The 18,034-nt window shown below is 46.2% G+C and overlaps 1 protein-coding gene across 2 annotated transcripts in view; it reads right to left on the reverse strand.

Moving 5' to 3' along the window:
- The window catches only part of Gramd1b (GRAM domain containing 1B), a 234,047-nt gene extending 222,543 nt beyond the window's left edge, over nucleotides 1-11,504 (reverse strand). The window contains exon 1 of one of the 2 annotated variants that reach the window (XM_057766559.1): nucleotides 11,350-11,471. Coding sequence is in view for 1 of the 2 variants with exons in the window: in XM_057766560.1 (XP_057622543.1) it covers nucleotides 11,350-11,375 (26 nt within the window). In the remaining variant the exon portion in view is untranslated. Of the gene's footprint in view, nucleotides 1-11,349 lie in introns of both variants that reach the window. The other variant, XM_057766560.1, reaches the window with a different exon arrangement.
- Nucleotides 11,505-18,034: the final 6,530 nt, after the last annotated feature.

An 18,034-nucleotide genomic window follows, 5' to 3' on the forward strand; every position in this document is an offset into this window, starting at 1 on the left:
TCCTTGTACAGCAAGCACCTACCCATTGAAGCATCTCCCGAGCTCCTCAAAACACGTTTTTAATCTGTTATATTATGTACAAGATTTTAAAATGTATGGTGATAAAAAGAAAATCTATTTGCTCAGATTGCCCTCCCTTAAGCACACGGCCACCAAAGAACGAGGGGAGGAGAAGAGAGATTCAGACTCCAAGGATATAGGAAAGAAAGCCTTAGAGTAATCTGCACATGGGACAAACATGCACATGGGACAAGAATATTGTGGTGCCCTGCAGCCAGCCAGCTGCCTGGCAACACCACTCCACACCACCTCAGATCACCCTTCTCCAGCGGCTGGGGCCTGAAGAACTTCTGCAGAGAACGTTATGTCAGGAGATGGAAGGGGAGTCTGCCCCACACTGCTACCAGAAGACACACAAACTTGACCAAGTGGCTCTTCCCTGAGCCTCCTTTTCTTCCCCTGCACAAGGTCACATGAAGTGACTCTGAGCTCCAAACCAGCCAGGTGTATACAAGAAGAATGCCACAAAGGGCCACTGAGAGATGAGCGTTTAGGATTTCCTATCCAGAATTCACCATCAAACTAGGTCCTAACCCTTGGAAAGGACACACTCTGCCCAGTTGTCTCCTGTGTAATTGTGTTTGACATGTAAATTGAAGCCCTGGGCAATTATATTTAATCTTCTCCTTTGACAGCACGGGAGGAAATCAGAACCACCTGTATGGAAGGGTGACAGACTGACACAGAAAAGGCATCCTTAAAACCTCGCTTAGTGCCCTGTGAACAAACAAACAGGAAGATAAAACACAGCGGAGATTTTTGTTCTCTCCTTATGTTTTTGTAAAGTTGTTTTTGAATGTTGTTCCCAGCTACCCGGAGTCCTGTTTCTATGTGGAATAGAGAGAGCTGCAGCGGCTTTGCTGCAGATGCTTTGAACCCCAAGACACTGAGTTGGCTTGAGACTGAGTAAGGATGGACGAACCACAGAGAGCCCTAATAGACCCAGTCTGACAGGCAATCCTCCCTCCTGCTGGTGCTGTTCCCCGGATGATAGGAAGAGATTTTGTCTGTCTCAGCAGGTCTGTCCTATGCCTGGCTTCTGGGCGCCAAAACTTGCAGAAAGCACATGACTGTGGGGTGATGAATCAATGCCACAGAACACACCAGACAAAAATGGAAGCCATTATATTATTTGGCTAGAGTGGAAGTGTGAGGGATGGCCTAGAAAATTTGCTTTCTGAGTTTGAAATTCCGTGAAATAAGAGCTAGGAACTGTAATCTCTGGACAAATGTATTCTAAGGCAGCCTGACATAAAATTAAGACAGTGCAGTTCATGGAAGAAAGAACCTGGTGGACAAGGCCTTCCAAATCGAAGGCAAGAAACATTTGCAAGGTTTTAGAAAGCCCCTGAAATAAGTACTTACTGGATTCTGCAGGCTTGTTAGGAGAGAGAGCATGCAGCTGCTCCAGGTGTGAACACCATGTAGGGCTGTTCTCACGCCATGTCAGGCGATGGTTTTGAGTCTTCAGAATGTTACCCATTCTTCTGGAACTCTCCATGTCACTCCCTACCGTGTTTTCAGAAGACGACAACCCTTCTTTACAGAGGAAGGAAAAGTTTTCCCCTGATGGCCCTCCACATCCACACTCCTTTTTTGTTGTTGTTGCTTGTTTGTTTTTTTTTGGGGGGGGGGGGAGTTGAGACAGGGTTTCTCTGTAGCTTTGGAGTCTGTCATGGAACTAGCTCTTATAGCCCAAGCTGGCCTCGAACTCACAGAGATCCGCTTGCCTATGCCTCCCGAGTGCTGGGATTAAAGGCTGTGCCACTACCGCCCGGCTTCACATCCACACTCCTAAAAGTGGGGTTCACTTGTGGAAACTTTCCCACTTTCACAAAAAGTAGTTGTTTCTTCTTATACCTGTTTTAATAAAATTTAAGTCAAAATATAAAATGCTTATTGTACTTCTCCATGGGGCATAAGTACAGCTTTCCTTCATTCTTCCCTCTGTACCTCTAGTCTTTCTAGCTTCGCTTTGTTCGCTAGTTCTGAGTTTGCATATACACCCCCCTTCTGTGTGTGTGTGTGTGTCTGTCTGGCTCTCATCTCTCTTCTTTCCTGTATCTTCAACCATTCCCCTTACAGCGTGGCTATTGTCTATTATAAATGCATTCAAATAATTACCTATCTATCTGTTGTGAAATATTAGTTTAAGGTGTGTTATATTCATTCATGCTGTGGAATATGTGTTTGATGATGCAAAGATGTGTTGTATTGTTTTATGTTGCATTTGTTTAACTCTGTAAAACTCTGTTACTTTGCCTGCCTAAAACACATGATTGATTTAATAAAGAGCTGGATGGCCAATAGTGAGTCAGGAGAGGGATAGGCAGGGCTGCCAGGCAGGAGAGAATAAATAGGAGGAGAAATCTAGGCTTGGGAGAAGATTGAGGAGCAAGAGAAGGAGAAGAGGGTGCCAGGGGCCAGTTAATCAGCCACACAACCAGCCACAGAGTAAGAAGGAAAGGTATATAGGATAAAGAAAGGCAAAAAGCCCAGAGGCAAAATGTAGTTAAAGAGAAATGGGCTAATTTAAGTTTAAAATGCTGGCTAGAAACAAGCCAAGCTAAGGCCATACGTTCATAACTAAGAATAAGTCTCCGTGTATTTATCTGGAAACTGGGTGGCAGACCCCCCAAAGAGTAAAAAACTAACTATGTCTATCTATCTCGCTCTCTCCACTATGTAGACCAGCCTCATACTCACAGAGACCCACCTACCTCTGCCAAGCCTGGTCATGGTTCTCTCTTCTGAAACATTTTTCATTCTCCATTCTCATGTAAATTGTCATTCCATCCCTTTCTCTCTTTCAAACTCTAAGAGCAGTAGCCTCCGAGTCCCCACCTGACCTCAGAGTGACTCTGCTCTCTTGTTCTATCTTCCTGCACAACTTTATCGGAACTGCTTTTGGCAAGTGTACAAATGACCCACCGCATCTCCATTCTAAAGCCCCCTTTTATCCTTAGCCCACGCAAACTCTTTCATGGTCACCTTACCTACCCTCACTGTTCCTGAGCGTCCTTTCTCGAGTCATGGCCACTGATCTGGCACAGATGGCGAGATAGGGCATTTGTCCAGTCTATGATCCCCACTGCCTTCTTTCAGCTTCGACCATCTATCCAACGGTTAACTGGTGACGTCTAAGTTTCTCTCATATCTGGATGGCATGTTCTAACTTTTCTTACCACAGGAGGCCTCAACTGGACACCCCAGCATCCCTGCCTATGGATCCTGACACTAATGTTGGACCTCCCCTGGTTTGGACCTAACCTTCACAACATGCTCAGTGTTATCCTTCTTTCGGAAAAGAATCTGTTTTCAGTCTCTCATTGAAAAAATATTCTGCAGCCTCGGTTTAATGCAAGTTTTAGGCTTGAGCCCTCGAAGTCTCACTGCAGACTGGCTGCCCAACCATCACCACCTCTCACAGAGCTCCTGACTCACAGCCTACAACACGTCAAATATGTTGTCACTCCACGTGTTCAATCACACTGTCCCCTCTGACTGAAAGGTGACTGCCTCTGTGGTTTTCCATCAGCAGCACACCTGCTTGCCTTCAGAAAGCCAGCTCAAATATGATCTCTCCTGAAGATGCCTTCATGGCATCCCCCAGGCTGTTCTGCTGACTGAGCTGGGTTTGGCATTCCTATCATGTTGCGTTCTCGCTTCCTCAGGGTCCTTACCATGGCGTCTTTCACGCCTCTTCCCTATCTTCCTTACTAGAGTATGAGTTCTCTGAAGAAAGAAATGCCTCTCCGTTCAGGTCTGTAGCTTCATTACCCGCCTCGCTTCTTGGCTAATAAATGCTTGCCGGAGGAATATAAATGGAGGAGGTGGTTTTGAAAAATAAGCAGGAACAGAATAAAACTAGGAAAAGGACACATTCTGTCCTGTCCACAATTCCTAGAGAAAGTACTCACGCAGACAAGAAGAGGTGTGAAGGGCACTTTCCAGGTACTCATAAAAGCCTAGATTCTCGTCCTTTAGTTATTTCTTTCTACTGCTCACAATGGAGGCAAAGCCGCAGAAAGTGCAAAGATCTATATTCTTCTGTCTCTCGTTTTGCTATCACTTTTTAATCCTCTTCCAAGACCAGTTGACCACATTTGATCATGGTCTCATCATCTTACTACATGTATACAAAGTAGCCTGACAGCTTGGTGCCTAAATTAAATCTGAGTGTTGCTAAGAAATAACAGGCTTCACACAGAAGAGTCAAAACCTAGCCTTGACATGACGTACTTACATCTTTGGCTTATGGGTACTTTGAGAAGCATTGTGTTTGGGAAGAAGGAACAGGAACAGATAAAATCATTTAAACCCCATTTTGTACACCCTCTAGTCTCATCACAGCTAAGCATATATTGGAGGAGAATAGCCTCGCTCAATCTGCTAAGTGGTCCCTGCTTTTTGATGAGCCAAAATTATTTCACTTGGGTCAGCCTCACGGCTAAATAAAGCCGCCAGCATAGCCTAATTCACCTGGGTTTGGACTTTTCTTAGACAAATAGCCGGAAGCTCGTGCATGCCAAAACCAGAAATTAACATTCTCCATTGCCTGCTCCCAACTGAATTCAAAGAAAGCACTGGGCCCAGCCAAGAAGTGAGATCTTTTGTAGAGGCCCTTGAATCCCGAGGGACTCGCCTCAGCTCTCTTGTGGAAGTCATGGCTGCCCCTCAATCTACTATCACCTCTTTGTGTTTCAGAAATTTATGCAATGCTGGTTTCAGCAGGAGCAAGCCAAGAGGCAGGATTTCCCTTTGAGGCTGGTCTGCAAGAAAAGGAGGCATAACAGTTACACAGTATAGTGCCAACTTTTACCCAGTATTTTCTATGATTTAAATGTCAAGGCAACTTGGCAGGGATGAACATGCCAAAACTGGAAGAAGAAGAAAAAGGAGGGGGGGGGAAGCAGTCAGTCTCAAGAACACTGATGTTGTTTATTTACCTCCCCACTTCGGTGCCAAATCCCTTTAACTATGCGCTCATAGACATTGGTATTTTAGGGGACGTTTTGTGATTAGTACAGCTACAAGCAAGTGCATGTGCGTCTCTATCTGCCGGTGGCGAGCACTAATTAATGGTAGATGACAAGAAAGGGAAGAACTAAAAATTTAAGCTGAAATTTACGATGAAAGCATTCTTGCAGGAAACCACAGGACTGGTTCAAGTCCCAGCTGTAATTACTGTCTACACATCTCAGATCTCAGATCTTTCTTTCTTTCTTTCTTTCTTTCTTTCTTTCTTTCTTTCTTTCTTTTTTTGATATAAGTTCTTGTTGTATGTCCTCTGGTAGCCTGGAATGTACTATATAGCCCAGGCTGACTTCAGACTCACAACAGTCCTCTTGCCTTAACCGCCCAAGTGCTGGTGTTATAGGCATGTACCTCCAGGCTTACATATGCATCTTGTCTTTATGTCTTAGTTTCTGCACAGGAGCTTTGTAAGGGATAAACTAGGAAGGAAATGACTTCTTATTACAGTAGGAACACCCCTAACTTGAAAATTCAAAACCTGAAATGATGACTATCCAAAACTTTTTGAATATCAAAATTATACCACTAGTGGAAAATTCCATACCTGACATCATGTGATAGGTCTCAGCCCAAACACAGAAGCATTCAACACATTGAAATTAATCACCAAGCTATGTATACAAAGGGTATATATGAAATGAATTTCCTATCCCCAGTATATCTTCTTACATATCTGCAAATAGCCCAAAATCAAACCCAAATAAAATAAGCAACAGTAAGAAAGAGTCAATGTATTTTCATAAGAAATGCTGAATTCAATAATATAAATGAAGAGCTCAGGAGTGCTTTACTGGTCATACCCTGGAAAGGGCTAATTAAACCATACTCATCTGGAAAATGGACACTTAGGGGTAAAGACTTTTCACATACTCTCTACTTCCAAACCGAGGAACTTGCTGTTGTAGATTTGCCGACTTGTACACGAACAGCCTCAGATACAAGTGTAAAAGTCTAAGGAAATGGTATGACAAGAAGACATGGGGCAGCCATGTTCTGCTCCAGTGGCTTGCAAGTCAAACCTTTAGAATCCTGTTTGGACCCCGAATACTTCTGAACTGAGAGCCCTGTGATGTGGGGGCTCCGTGCCTGGGAAGTCAGACTTTGAAGCTGTTATTAATAAAGGGAAGGCTGACTTTCCTCACAAGAATCATAGAAACGCTCCATGATCTCAAAGCCATGTCAGACATACTGTGAGAAGCAGATAACCAAAAAGAAAGAATGCCAAGATTAAAATGTGTGTGTGTATGGGGGGGGGGTGTCTTTTACTTAATGGACTATCAATCTTCCGTAGGATCTTTGAACACACATCCGTATGGCTCCTGTCAGTGCTCTTTGTTCCAATGAGTCATGCGTGGAGATACCTTTCATAGTTACCCCAGGGACTATTCTCTGGCCAGTAAGACTCTGGGGTTCTGAAGGGAAAAAGCAGGCCCTGCCACGTCAGCCTGCACGAAGAAACATTTCTTTCTGAGTCAAACTATCCTAGCCATGGCTCCCTTTGAAGTTAGGATGGATTCAATAGCAGTCTTCATCACTATCTGGTCTACACACTGGACTTGAAAACAAAATGAGTATTTTAAAAGCGCTAGAGGAGGAATAGTATAAGCCTTCAATGCACAGGGAAAAGAAGCCCACACATACCCTATTGATTGTCAACACATGTTTGTCAAGGAGAAGTTTTTGAAGAGTCTTCTAATGGTGCATGTACCCAACCAATCTGGCCTTATCAACTGGTATGCTAATGTGTGTTTATGACTATATGCAAAGGGGTGTGTGTTTAATTGCTACTAGATCTTCTATGGCTGAAAGCATAAACCCATGCACAAACCAGAAAAATATTATCTGTTGTGGTTCATGCCAACTACGAAATGGATGGGAGCAGCCTCATCAGGCTTGCTGCCTAAGCGTTGTTGCTCCAGAAGAGATGAGCTTCTAGCCAACAAATAGGGTGAGTGGGTGAGTGAGTGAGTAGGTGCCTAGATTTTAAGCAGGGTTTACTCCACTCAAAGGAGCTTCAGCCAAAGAGAGCCACTCCTCCTCCCCCACACCACCGCCAATGAGATCTCCAAGGAGAACTGGACCAAGAGTCTCACAAAGGCAGGCATGCACTCGAGGGAGGGGAAAGGCTAGACTCTGAAGCTACCCATGCCAACCGAGAGAACAAGGTTCCTTTCTAGCTTAGCCCATCGTCATCAAAGCAGGTCTTTCTTATCAATGCTTGGGCTTCGAGCCTGCCACCCTCCGGAGGATGCCTTCTTATCTGATTAGATAGAATATTATGCTAACTATTCAGGCACCAGCACTGGCTGTGTGGGTGTGCGGGATAAAATCTTCATGAACACGCCTTCAAGGGGTCATTTGTTTAATTTCAATTCTGCAGAATGTAAAAATAGAACGAGCTGCTGTGAGGGGTTGAGACTTGACAGCTTCAGTGCCCAGCCTCCCAATCACAAAAGCCATGCTGTTCTGCTGGCTCCTTTGCTCCCTCCCTCCACCAGAGGAAAAGGGGAGAGGGAAGACCTGCCAGCGAGGTGCTGCCTCCGCTATCTCTGCTCTTTTCACTTCTTTGACTTTTCCTTGCACATCCTTTCCACATCGTCCCCTCGGTCCATCTGTTTCCTCTTCTTCCTTGCTTCTCTCCTTCCCTCCTTTCCTCCCTCCTTTCCTACCCCCTCCCTCCTTTCATCATCTCTATATGCCAGTTTTCTTCCCCTTCTCCTTCCCTGTCTCCAGCACCCTCGTCTGGCCTGCTCTGGTCTTTTGGAGCAGCCTACCTCCAGATGTATTGGGTCTCACAGACTTCTCTAAGAATTGCCCTCCCCAACCTCGGTCCTTGACTCCTTCCTTCCCCCAGCACAGACTCTCTAGATGCCTGGAAAGGTGACACTTCTGAGATCAATCAGATCGGATGGCAGATGAGCTGTAGGAGCTGCCTTTTCATACCCCCTCCTCTAGCTACATATGTTCTGCATTCAACGGGTGTAGCGGTGCATGGTGGGAGGGGAACAGGCAGGTGGTACATCATTAGTCTTGTGTTCCGAACAAGTCGATTTTTCTGAAGGCTTTTAACAAACTAAAGGCTCAACTTGCACTCTCCAGTTCTGAGCCCTGAAGTCCACCACTGTCTCCAAATTAATTCTATTATTATCCTGGCTCAGAAAAGAGAGACTCCTTCTCCAAAAGCCCCAGAGCTGTAGAAAAGCCCCACAAGGATGCTGAGAGTGGAGATGCTACCTCCTTGGTACCTTCGATCTGACCAGGTTTCAAACCGATGGAATCAAGTTGTTCAAATCTGCCGTTACAGCTGGCGAGAAAAACTTAGCATGCCAGGAATAAGGTCTTTGCTGATGGTGCCTATGAGCCATAGGTGATATTCTTCTCTGCTAATGTAGGTCCCTGGAGGCCTTTTCCCTAAAGGCAAAACTTTCTGTTGATTTGAGGAACGTCTTAGACTAAGGGTGACTACCAGATCGCTCTTTGGTTCAGCAAAGCCAAACTCACTGGGACTTAAATTCTTGGGGTCTGGTAGCTATCTTACAGATGCATACATCAGACCCCTTCCAGGTGTTCCCTTCATCTAGCAAATTCTCTTTTCACACATGTACACTAACTGAGGTGTCGGCACATTAAGATGACCCTCCAAAAAGGATGCACTTCTCCAAGGTCCCATTTCCCAAGATGCACCTCTTCCTTTCCTGTCTGAGACATTGATTTTCTATCTCTTTCCTCTTTAGCAACATCTATTCATTGTGGTTGTGCAGGGCTCACTCAACATTTATGAAGAAGATGGGCTCCAGGAGCTTGCTTTAGATTCCAGAGCCTTACACATCAAAATAAAGAGCATACGAAATATAGCAGTCGAAAGACTAATGCACTGCCTTTGCTTCATGTGAACTGGGGTAATAAATCAAGTAGAGAATTTAGTGATTTTATTATCATTTCAAGAATGACTATGATTGTGGTGAATGTGGTCCCTGGTGTACCGGGAGAAAGGAGCAGAAGAGAGAAAGAGATTCCAATTAAGCAGAAAGATGCCTGGGAACTAAAAGGAGAAGAGCAGAAACTGCAACAGACCCCCCACGTGTAAGTACCGCCTTCACCAGGGCGTGTGCAACAGGCAATCATTTGTAGCCGAACTGTAGATGGCCGCCCAAAGCCACAAACAGCTGGGAAATGCATGCCACCTGTGCAAAAGCAGAGCCAATGGGAGCAGAGACCTGCAGCTGGAGACCAGCTGCTGCCCTGGAGGTGGCGATTTCAGCTGTAAGTCTACAGACTGTGTCAGATGGGAGTCTGTGTACCCCAGGCTGATCTCTGAGGACATTAGGCGATGGCTACAGCCCAAGAGCGAAGGTTGGAAGATGACAGCAGAGACTGACACTGTCTCCTTATAAAGATGTGATTTTATTCAGGATCTGTGATCCTTGAAGACAGCCGAGCAAGCAGACAGTAGCTGGCAAGCACGGGGTGGGGGAGGGGCTGGCGGTGCCAAAGTCAAACTGAGAGGTACAATGGCGTCCAGTTTGGCCACATTCTGATCAGTTAGTTGCTTGTAATATTTTCATTTCAACAGGAACACCAATGCCTAGCCTCAAACCTATAGGCCCACATGACTTTCAAGTAAGTATAGGAAACCAGAATGTTCCTATACCTTTTTGAGACCCCTGAATCACTGTGATTCTAGCAGAACCATCCACCCAAGTTGCAGGTTGAGGAAGAACTTAAGAGAAGGTCACGATTTGAATCCAGAGAAGATGTGCTGAGCATGAAGATCCCATGCATCAGCAAAAGCGACTAAGGAAGAGTTCTGTGGAGCCATGAAGCTGGCCTGCCTAGGACAAAGGTACACTATGCATTAGAGGTGTGATCTTCAAATGAGGCACACAAGTGGGAGGTGCAGTTTGAAAGGGGGAATGATGTTCCTCTCAACCAAAAACCAAGACTAGATGGCTCAGTAAGAATCCACAATACTTTGCTTTGCCGTCCAACCTTATAAATGCTGGGTAGGAGGCATTTTTGTGCTATGATGCTTGCTAATAAGCTGCTATATCAGATTAGAGCCAAAGAGGGCCCTGGAGGAGGAGGTAGGAATGAAGTGTTTTTAATTTGTGTCCAGTTGCCCCGAATTTCCATGGAGGGGGCTCCAGCTAAGGTCTGCCCCTCCTGAAAAGCTCGAAGGCAGGAACGTAGTCACGTAGGTCTTGACAAAAGAGAGAGCTCAACCCCTGCACCCATCTCTTTGTCTTTTGCCTGGAGTGGTGGGAGTTTTGCATCTGCTGCTGTCATGAAAACATTTGATTTTATTTTTTTTCACAAGTCTTTAGAAAATTATTTACTTGGGGAAAAAATTTAGGCATTCTTCCAAGCATGTGATATGTACAGGGGCTAGGCCTGGGGTTGAGTTATTACAAACGCACTCCAAATCACAACCTGGGTGCTTGCACTTGGCTGTTTGGTCCTATGTTACCTTAAAGACACAGGGCCCATCTTGAGGAGCTGTGTGGAGAAAGAAGTTCCTCCAGGCATGAGGCTGACTGATTTGTTCAAATAGGCCTGGGCCCTTACAACTTCATTGTAAAGGCCACACCTTCTCACCTCCCCATCTGTGCACATCAAATCCATGCTTTTCCTGGAAGGATTGGAGACTTCATGAATTCCTAGGTCTAAGTCAGGGGACCCATCCATTGCTAAGCTTTGCACCCCTACCCCATGAGGGGATGAGAGAAGCTCAAGTCTCCCTAGTCTTGGTGGGTATGCTGTCTTCCTGCCAAGTCTTGAACTTGAACTGTGTTGTTACAATGAGTGTAAGATGGATGGGGTAGCCTGGTGGAATAGGCTCTGCCCAGAACAAGGAAAGCCAATGTTCCCAAAACTTTGCCAGAAAGGTGGGGAGAAGCAGACACAGTCTCTACACCCAAACCTTCCTCTCTCCACTTACTCAGTGCACATCCCCAGCACTGAACGAAGACAGAAGCCAGCTGGCCACCTCCGGAAATTGATGGAGGCGACCTAGCTTAGTGGTTTCCTGGGGACACCAACTCTGGGTGTTTGGACATCACAGCCGGGCCACAATCCATGTTAATAGCTTTACCATGTCCTCTGGCAACTTTGATGCTGTGCTAAGCAAGCTGGGAACCGACCCCCTCCCCACCTCCACCCCAATATTTTCCCAGTTCCAGAGGACTCCCTTGTCCTCAGCCTGGAACCCAGGTGTGGTACTCCTGGGACTTGGGTAGATCACGAAGTTCTTACCTAGGTCTGCTGGGGAAGCTGTTCATGTGAATCCCAGGGAGGAGCGGTCAGCAGCGTCCGGGACACACCAGCGGTTGGCTACTGCTCAGCACATCTCTCTGCGGGCCTGGCTTTGCAAACAGGAGAGCCAGTCCCATCAGAAGCAGGGGAGCAGGGGCGCGCTGCCTTTGGACCCTCTGGCTCAAGCCTTTGATCCAGTCGGAGGCACCTCCAGCAGGTGAGTGCGGTGGCGGGTTCCAGGTCCCCCTCCGCCCTGGGACAGCCTCGGGCTCAACGAGGGCGGGATCGCACTGCACAAGCTAGTGGAACTCCCCTGCCAGCGCGCTCTGGGCTCCCGCCGTCTGGGTGACTAGGTGTTACCGCAGCGCAATCCCTCTTTCTATATATATCCACGGCCCCCTCCCTGCGCGCTGCGCTGTGGCTCGGTGTCGGTGTCGTCCCCGACTGCACCTGGGTGGTTTCCGCTCTCGCCTCCCGCCTCTGTCCCTCTCCGCTCTTCTCCCGCTCTCTTCTTTCTCCTCCCCTCGCGCTCTCCCCCTCCGGCAGAAGTCTGGGTTCTCCCTGTATTGCCACACTCCCGACACTTAGCACTGCAGTGGAGCTCGACACACGACCAGGCGGTTCCTTTAAAAATCCAACTGCTTGGTTCAAATGAGAGCATCAAGTTCGTGCCTAAACCAACGCCAGAAGCGCCACTGCGCTGTGTTTAGGATGTAGCAGCCTAGGCTGGGAAAAGGATGCTGGTATTTCATGGGAAGCTATGGGAAAGGGTGCTGAGAAGAGGTATGGCCAAAGTCCACAGGTGACCTGCAGGATCTTCAGGACCCTGTGGCATCCAGACTGACTAGGATTAAAATCAAGTTATTAAAACCAAAGAATTTCTAGGTTCAAAGCTCTTAACACACTAAGAAAACGGAAGCTCAGGAGGGTCACTGAATGCCAGGAACACACAGCTAGCTAGAAAAGTCCAGAGTTCTACCATTGTCCGAAGCATCCAGACTCCCACAGCCGAAAAAGAACGTGTTTGTCTGGGACTGAGTGTGGATGTGACCCCAAAGGTCCCCACACAAAGTCCATTCTTTGCGAGCTGTCTGAACCTCTATGAAAGGTACAGTAAGAGGTTGATGGGTTAATATGGCCTCTCATCAAAACCATTTCCAAATCACCTCCACCCTTTCTTCCAGCAAGACCCAGAGCATGACAGAAACCAAAGGTAAAGCGACTTGAAAGAAAGAAATGACAAATCCCTTTTCATCGCAGGCCTCCAGGCACCCAGCTAACAAGATCTACTTCAGAAAACAATTTCCACTTATTTTCCGCTCTCCTCTCCAGCCCTCATGTCGTCCCGACCACGCTGTAACATAGATATTTTCATATTATCTGCAAAGGAGAGTGAACCCAGTTTGCTTCTGTCACCTATACTAAAGTGCTTCCTGGCAGTGTGGGCTCACACATCAAAGGGCTTTCTGGTTGGAACCCCTAGGGCAGCATCTTTGACTTCTCTTTCCTGGAAGATGCTATTATCTTAAGCAGAAACCAATCTCTCTCACAAAATCCCTCATGGGCATTAATCTCCTCCCTCTGAAAAACATTCCTTTGGTCTGGGGTATCTGAGCCCCTGAGCACAGATTCTCATGCCAGGCAAACAGTCACCGAGTTGATCTCTTTGAAGAAGGCTGGATGCCTGCTCCACCTTTCTGAACACTGAGCTAACTCATAGAATACGGAAACTTCCTCTGGAGTTACACTACACACCAAGAGTCATGCCACTGTCGCATGTGGCCTTTGAGATACGGAGCCCAGGATAGAAGATGGAGCTCTGAGTTTCAAATGGCACAGTTGCTCTACCGGAACCCCCAGCTGATGGAGGAAGGTCATTGGTTAAATAATAAAGAAACTGCTTGGCCCTCATAGGTTAGAACATAGGTGGGTGGAGTAAACAGAACAGAATGCTGGGAGGAAGAGGAAGTGAGCTCAGATGCCATGCTCCCCTCTCCTGGGCAGACTCGATAGCTCTCCTCTCTGGGGCAGACGTGATGAAGCAAGCCGCCAGGTCAGACATGCTGAGTCTTTCCCGGTAAGACTAGTGCTACACAGATTATTAGAGATGGGTTGATCGGGATATGAGAATTAGCCAGTAAGGGCTAGAGCTAATGGGCCAAGCAGTGTTTAAAAGAATACAATTTGTGTGTTGTTATTTCGGGGCATAAGCTAGCCAGGCGATCAGGAGCTGGGGTGGCAGGAACACAGCCTGCAGCTCCCACTACACCCAGCCTCTTGACTCAATTAGCTTATGGTTGTGTCTGTGTCTACAAAACTTGGGAGAACATCTGTGTCAGTTCTGGGGATCGAAAATGAAAACCTCAGGAATAGAATCTCTCTCTTAACCTCTTCATCACTGGTTACCAGATGTGTTATCCTGCGCAAGCTCTTTGGCTTTGTCAAGTCTCGTAGGCTTGACTAGGTTAATGGAGCAACTCTAGGTCATCTGGCACTTGACAAATGAAGAATACATTTCAATTCCCTTCCTTCTCTTTCTAAACTACCCAAAATCTCTCTCCTGTAGAGGCATCCCCACCTCAGCCCAATCACCCATGATCTGGTTCATCTTCTTCTCAAGATCTTGTTATATTAGCATGGCTTGTTTAAATAGATTTACATGTTTTACGCATTCTTTTCTCATTAGAGAAAAGGAATTAGACATTTGTTTTGTTGTGGTGACTTAGAGCCTCACCCACACTGAGTGAGCACTGTAGCCCTGGGCTGTGTCCCCAGCCCTTATCCCACCCATTCGAGGCAGGCATGACGCTCCTCTTCCGACACACTTGCATCAATTTTATCTAATTCTGAATTCCTAGACCTAGACACTCCTTTTCCATGATTTGACCTCTCATCACAGCCCATGGATGCATCCATGGTCCTAAGTGTATTGAGCTAGAAGGAGGTCTAGAAGTTGTGAAAGTCAGCTTTCTTACTTCACAGCTCGGAGCAGACTTGCGTGCACTGATAAAACTGGAGTCGCAGCTGTGCCTTGTTTCTTTATCTCTGCACAGAAAAAACTGTTCCTTGGTGTCTGTTCTATCTAGTTCTTTGCGTATTGATAGATGGCACTCAAACAACAGATGCGACAACTGATTGGGAAATAAGGAGTTAAATCTACTTCAGCCTCCTCTGCTTAGACCCAGGGCCAGTCCCTGAGGGCTTGGACTGTACAGGATTGGGATTAGAAGCATAGACTATAGTGTTAGCCACCAGCAAGTGTTATCTCGTCCCCATTTCTCGGTAGCTGCAGGATATTGGACAAGCCTCTTAACCTCTTAAGCTTCAGCCCTTTCATTTGTAAAATCAACATGATTACACTGGATAGAATTATTATTTGTCTTAAATCCCTAACACTGAGTAAACACTAAAATGCTACTAGTCATGGGGTTGGAGGGATGGGTGAGCAGTCAAGAGTGCGCGCTCCTCTTGCAAAGGCCCCAGGTTCGATTCCAAGTACCCAGATGACTGCTGATAACAGTTACTCCAGTTCCAGGAGCTCCAACGTCTTCTTCTGCCCTCCATGAGCACTTCACTCTCATAGTACACATACACACTCATAGGCCAAGCCCTCATATATATGCAAATAAATAAATAAATAAAAATTGTGAATCTTTAGTAGTCTTGTGAAGAGTGACCGCCGTGGTAGAGGAACAGCTGTAGCACACAGCCGAACACGCACAACTCGATGATGACTTTGACTCTCATGATCCTAAAGCTCCTAGGACTTGGAATGTAGAAAATCCTGCCTTCTCTGTGCTCTCTCCTCAAGCTGTGGGAAGCCTGTCCTCAGACTTTCAAGAGCTGTTGTGCTCTCCCATGCTGGGAGGAAGCAAGTAACAGTTTGAGTAAGTTCTGAAGTATCTCTATAGTGCATATTTCGGCACACACTCAAAAGATGAGCAAGAAGAATGTTAATCATTTCAACACTAAAAGCTTCCTTTAACTGAGCAGCCACTAAAGACTGGCACTGCTCTAAGTGATTGGTGTTCATTGTCCATCTATGTCGGGATCTATCCACAATCTTTTAAAAATGCTTTGTTTAGTTTAGTTTGGGGAGCATATTGTGGGGGGGGGATGTGTGTGTGTGTGCACTTGCACACCTGAGTGTGTGTGGCATCTATGTCTGATGCATGCATGTAGATATGTGAATGCACAGGTCCCTTGAGTTTATAAGTGGAGCCTGGGGAGGGTGTCAGGCATCGTCCTCTATGGCTCTCTGCCTTATTCCCTCGAGATAGTGTCTCTCACTAAACCACGAGCATGTTGTTTTGACGAGACTGGGTGGCCAGCAAGCTGCCAAGGTCTGCTTGCTTCTGCCTATGAACTCTGAGGTTTGAGGCATATGCAGCCATGCCTAACTTTTTATGTGGGTTCAAGAGGTTCTAACTGAGGCCTTCAAGTGCTGGTCCTTGCTGAGCCATCTGCTAGTTCCCTTTCTCTTTACCAGTACTTACAGAAGAAGGTATTCACACTCTCATTATCAAAACTTTAAACACCAAATTTCAGAAAGTTTATGAACTGAGGCCAAATCAATCCAAGGACACAATTAGCAACTGTTCATCTCCCTGCGGTCATTTCAGTGTGAGGGAAGAGTAGCTGTTCACATACTCAAATGTACTCTATGGGAATGGTGGGAGCTAGAAATAGTGCTGTCTTACTGAGGTCATTTGATTGGATGTTAATCAATGCCCAATTAAGTATGAAGTGCAGCCATGAAAATTACTTTCTCAATTGTCTACCCCGAAGCCCCACCGACTAGACCCAGTCTTTCCACATACCACTCCCATTGGCCTCTGAACAAAGAAACAGGGTATCTATCAAATGACCAAAAAGGCTGTTTTGTTTTGTGGAATTAGAGTTAACCTCAGGGTCTCACATATACTAGGCAAGCATCTTACTGAAGCTATATACCCAGTAGAAAAGTTAGTTTGTATACATAGAGAAATAAAAGCACAATTTTCGCTCAAAACATCCTTCTAGATGCCCCCTCATTGCCCTGCTATCCGTCCCCAGCGAAGAAGCCACCCTTGTGGCTCCAGGAAGGAGACTGCATCTCCCTGATTAATGGCTGTCTCTTCATCCTGCGCCCTGGTCCTGTGGCCTCTCGTAGCCTCTGTAAGGCAATATGGCAATAGAAGGCCATAAGCCCAAAGGCACGCACAGATAGCTTCAGCTCCTGGCATGAAACGCAATCAGGCAGACTATTTTCATTTCCTACAAGATTTGGAGAAAACCAAGGTAATAAGGGGAAAAAGCAAGAGGAATAGAAAAGAGAGAGAAACTAAAGCTTTGTTATTTCCCCAGGCGAGATATGACAAGGAACGTGTGCGATAAGTGGACAAAACCACTCAAGAGTGTACCGCCAGCCACTGGAGGAGGTTCCTGTGGCCCTTGCTCAGAAACCCCTGTACTGTGGATCCAGTTGTGATTTATAAGAAGCTAGAGTGGCGGTGGGTAAAACACCATCTTTTTATTTTATTTTTATTACATTTATTTGGTAAGGACTGGTTTGTGTCTCTCTGTGTGTATACACTCATGCACATACATGCACACACAAGCAAGCGAGTATGTGTCCTCAGGCACACACACGGCATACAAGAGAGGAAAGAGGACAACTTGATAAAGTTAGTTCTCTCTTTCTACCCTGTGGGTCCCAGGCATCCAACTCGGGGCAGCAGACGTGGCAGCAAGTGCCTTTACCTGCTGGGCCACCTAGTACATCCTAACCTTAAAAATGATCATAGTGTAGAAGCTCTTCTATCAAGTGTTACCACACAAGGCTCTCTGTAATCTTTACCATAATCCTCTAAGATTGGCTTGCTTATCCCCTATAATACAGAAGAGAATTTGGAGTCTTAACAAAGGTTAGATAGGTTGCCCAGAGCTATACACAGTAAGTATAAAATATGGGAACTCTATCTGCAATGTGTGGCAATACTTCCAAAGGCCCTGCCGTTTTGCATGCAACATGTCAATCACAAGCTCATCGGCAGACAACCTTGGAAATCGAGCAAACACTTCTGACTTTTACCTGAGGAAACTGAGGCACAAACCAGCTTGGTACAATGTCTTTAAGGTCAGCACAAATAACAGCAGTGTGTCTTGGATCCTGTGTTTATCACGTGAGCCCGTCCATAGCAAATAGGCACTTTTTAGATTGTGGATGTGTGGTACTCTCAAAAATCAAATCAGAAGACACGTGACTGCTTAGCAAATGCCCTGAAAACTTACCGTGCTAAGCCAATCTCCTGAAAGGCCAAAGCCCCAAAAGGATCCCAGAAGCTCACGGGGGTTTCCAGTCACCAGGCGGGATTTCCAAGAAGCTCAATTCCCTCTGCACTGTCTCTCTCAAACCTTTGCTCAAGCGTTCAGTTTTCCCTGCACAGAAACACACAGTAAAGTTAAAATAATGGCAGTAACCACGGCACACACTTAATTCAACACTTCTGACCTTGGCACCAGCACCGTTGGAAGTCTTTGTGCTTGATTTACTTTCTTGAGCATGAGTCACTCTAGGGAAGTTACCACCTCCATTTTGTAAATGGGGAAATGAGGCTCAGAGAGGTGAAGGCATTTGTCCAGTAAGAAGGAGAGCTGGTGAGGACAGAGCTGGGATTTAGTCTGGTGCCCGAAGCGCTACTCA

The sequence above is a fragment of the Chionomys nivalis genome, chromosome 4, assembly GCF_950005125.1.
Source record: "Chionomys nivalis chromosome 4, mChiNiv1.1, whole genome shotgun sequence".
In the NCBI taxonomy this organism is placed as follows: domain Eukaryota; kingdom Metazoa; phylum Chordata; class Mammalia; order Rodentia; family Cricetidae; genus Chionomys; species Chionomys nivalis.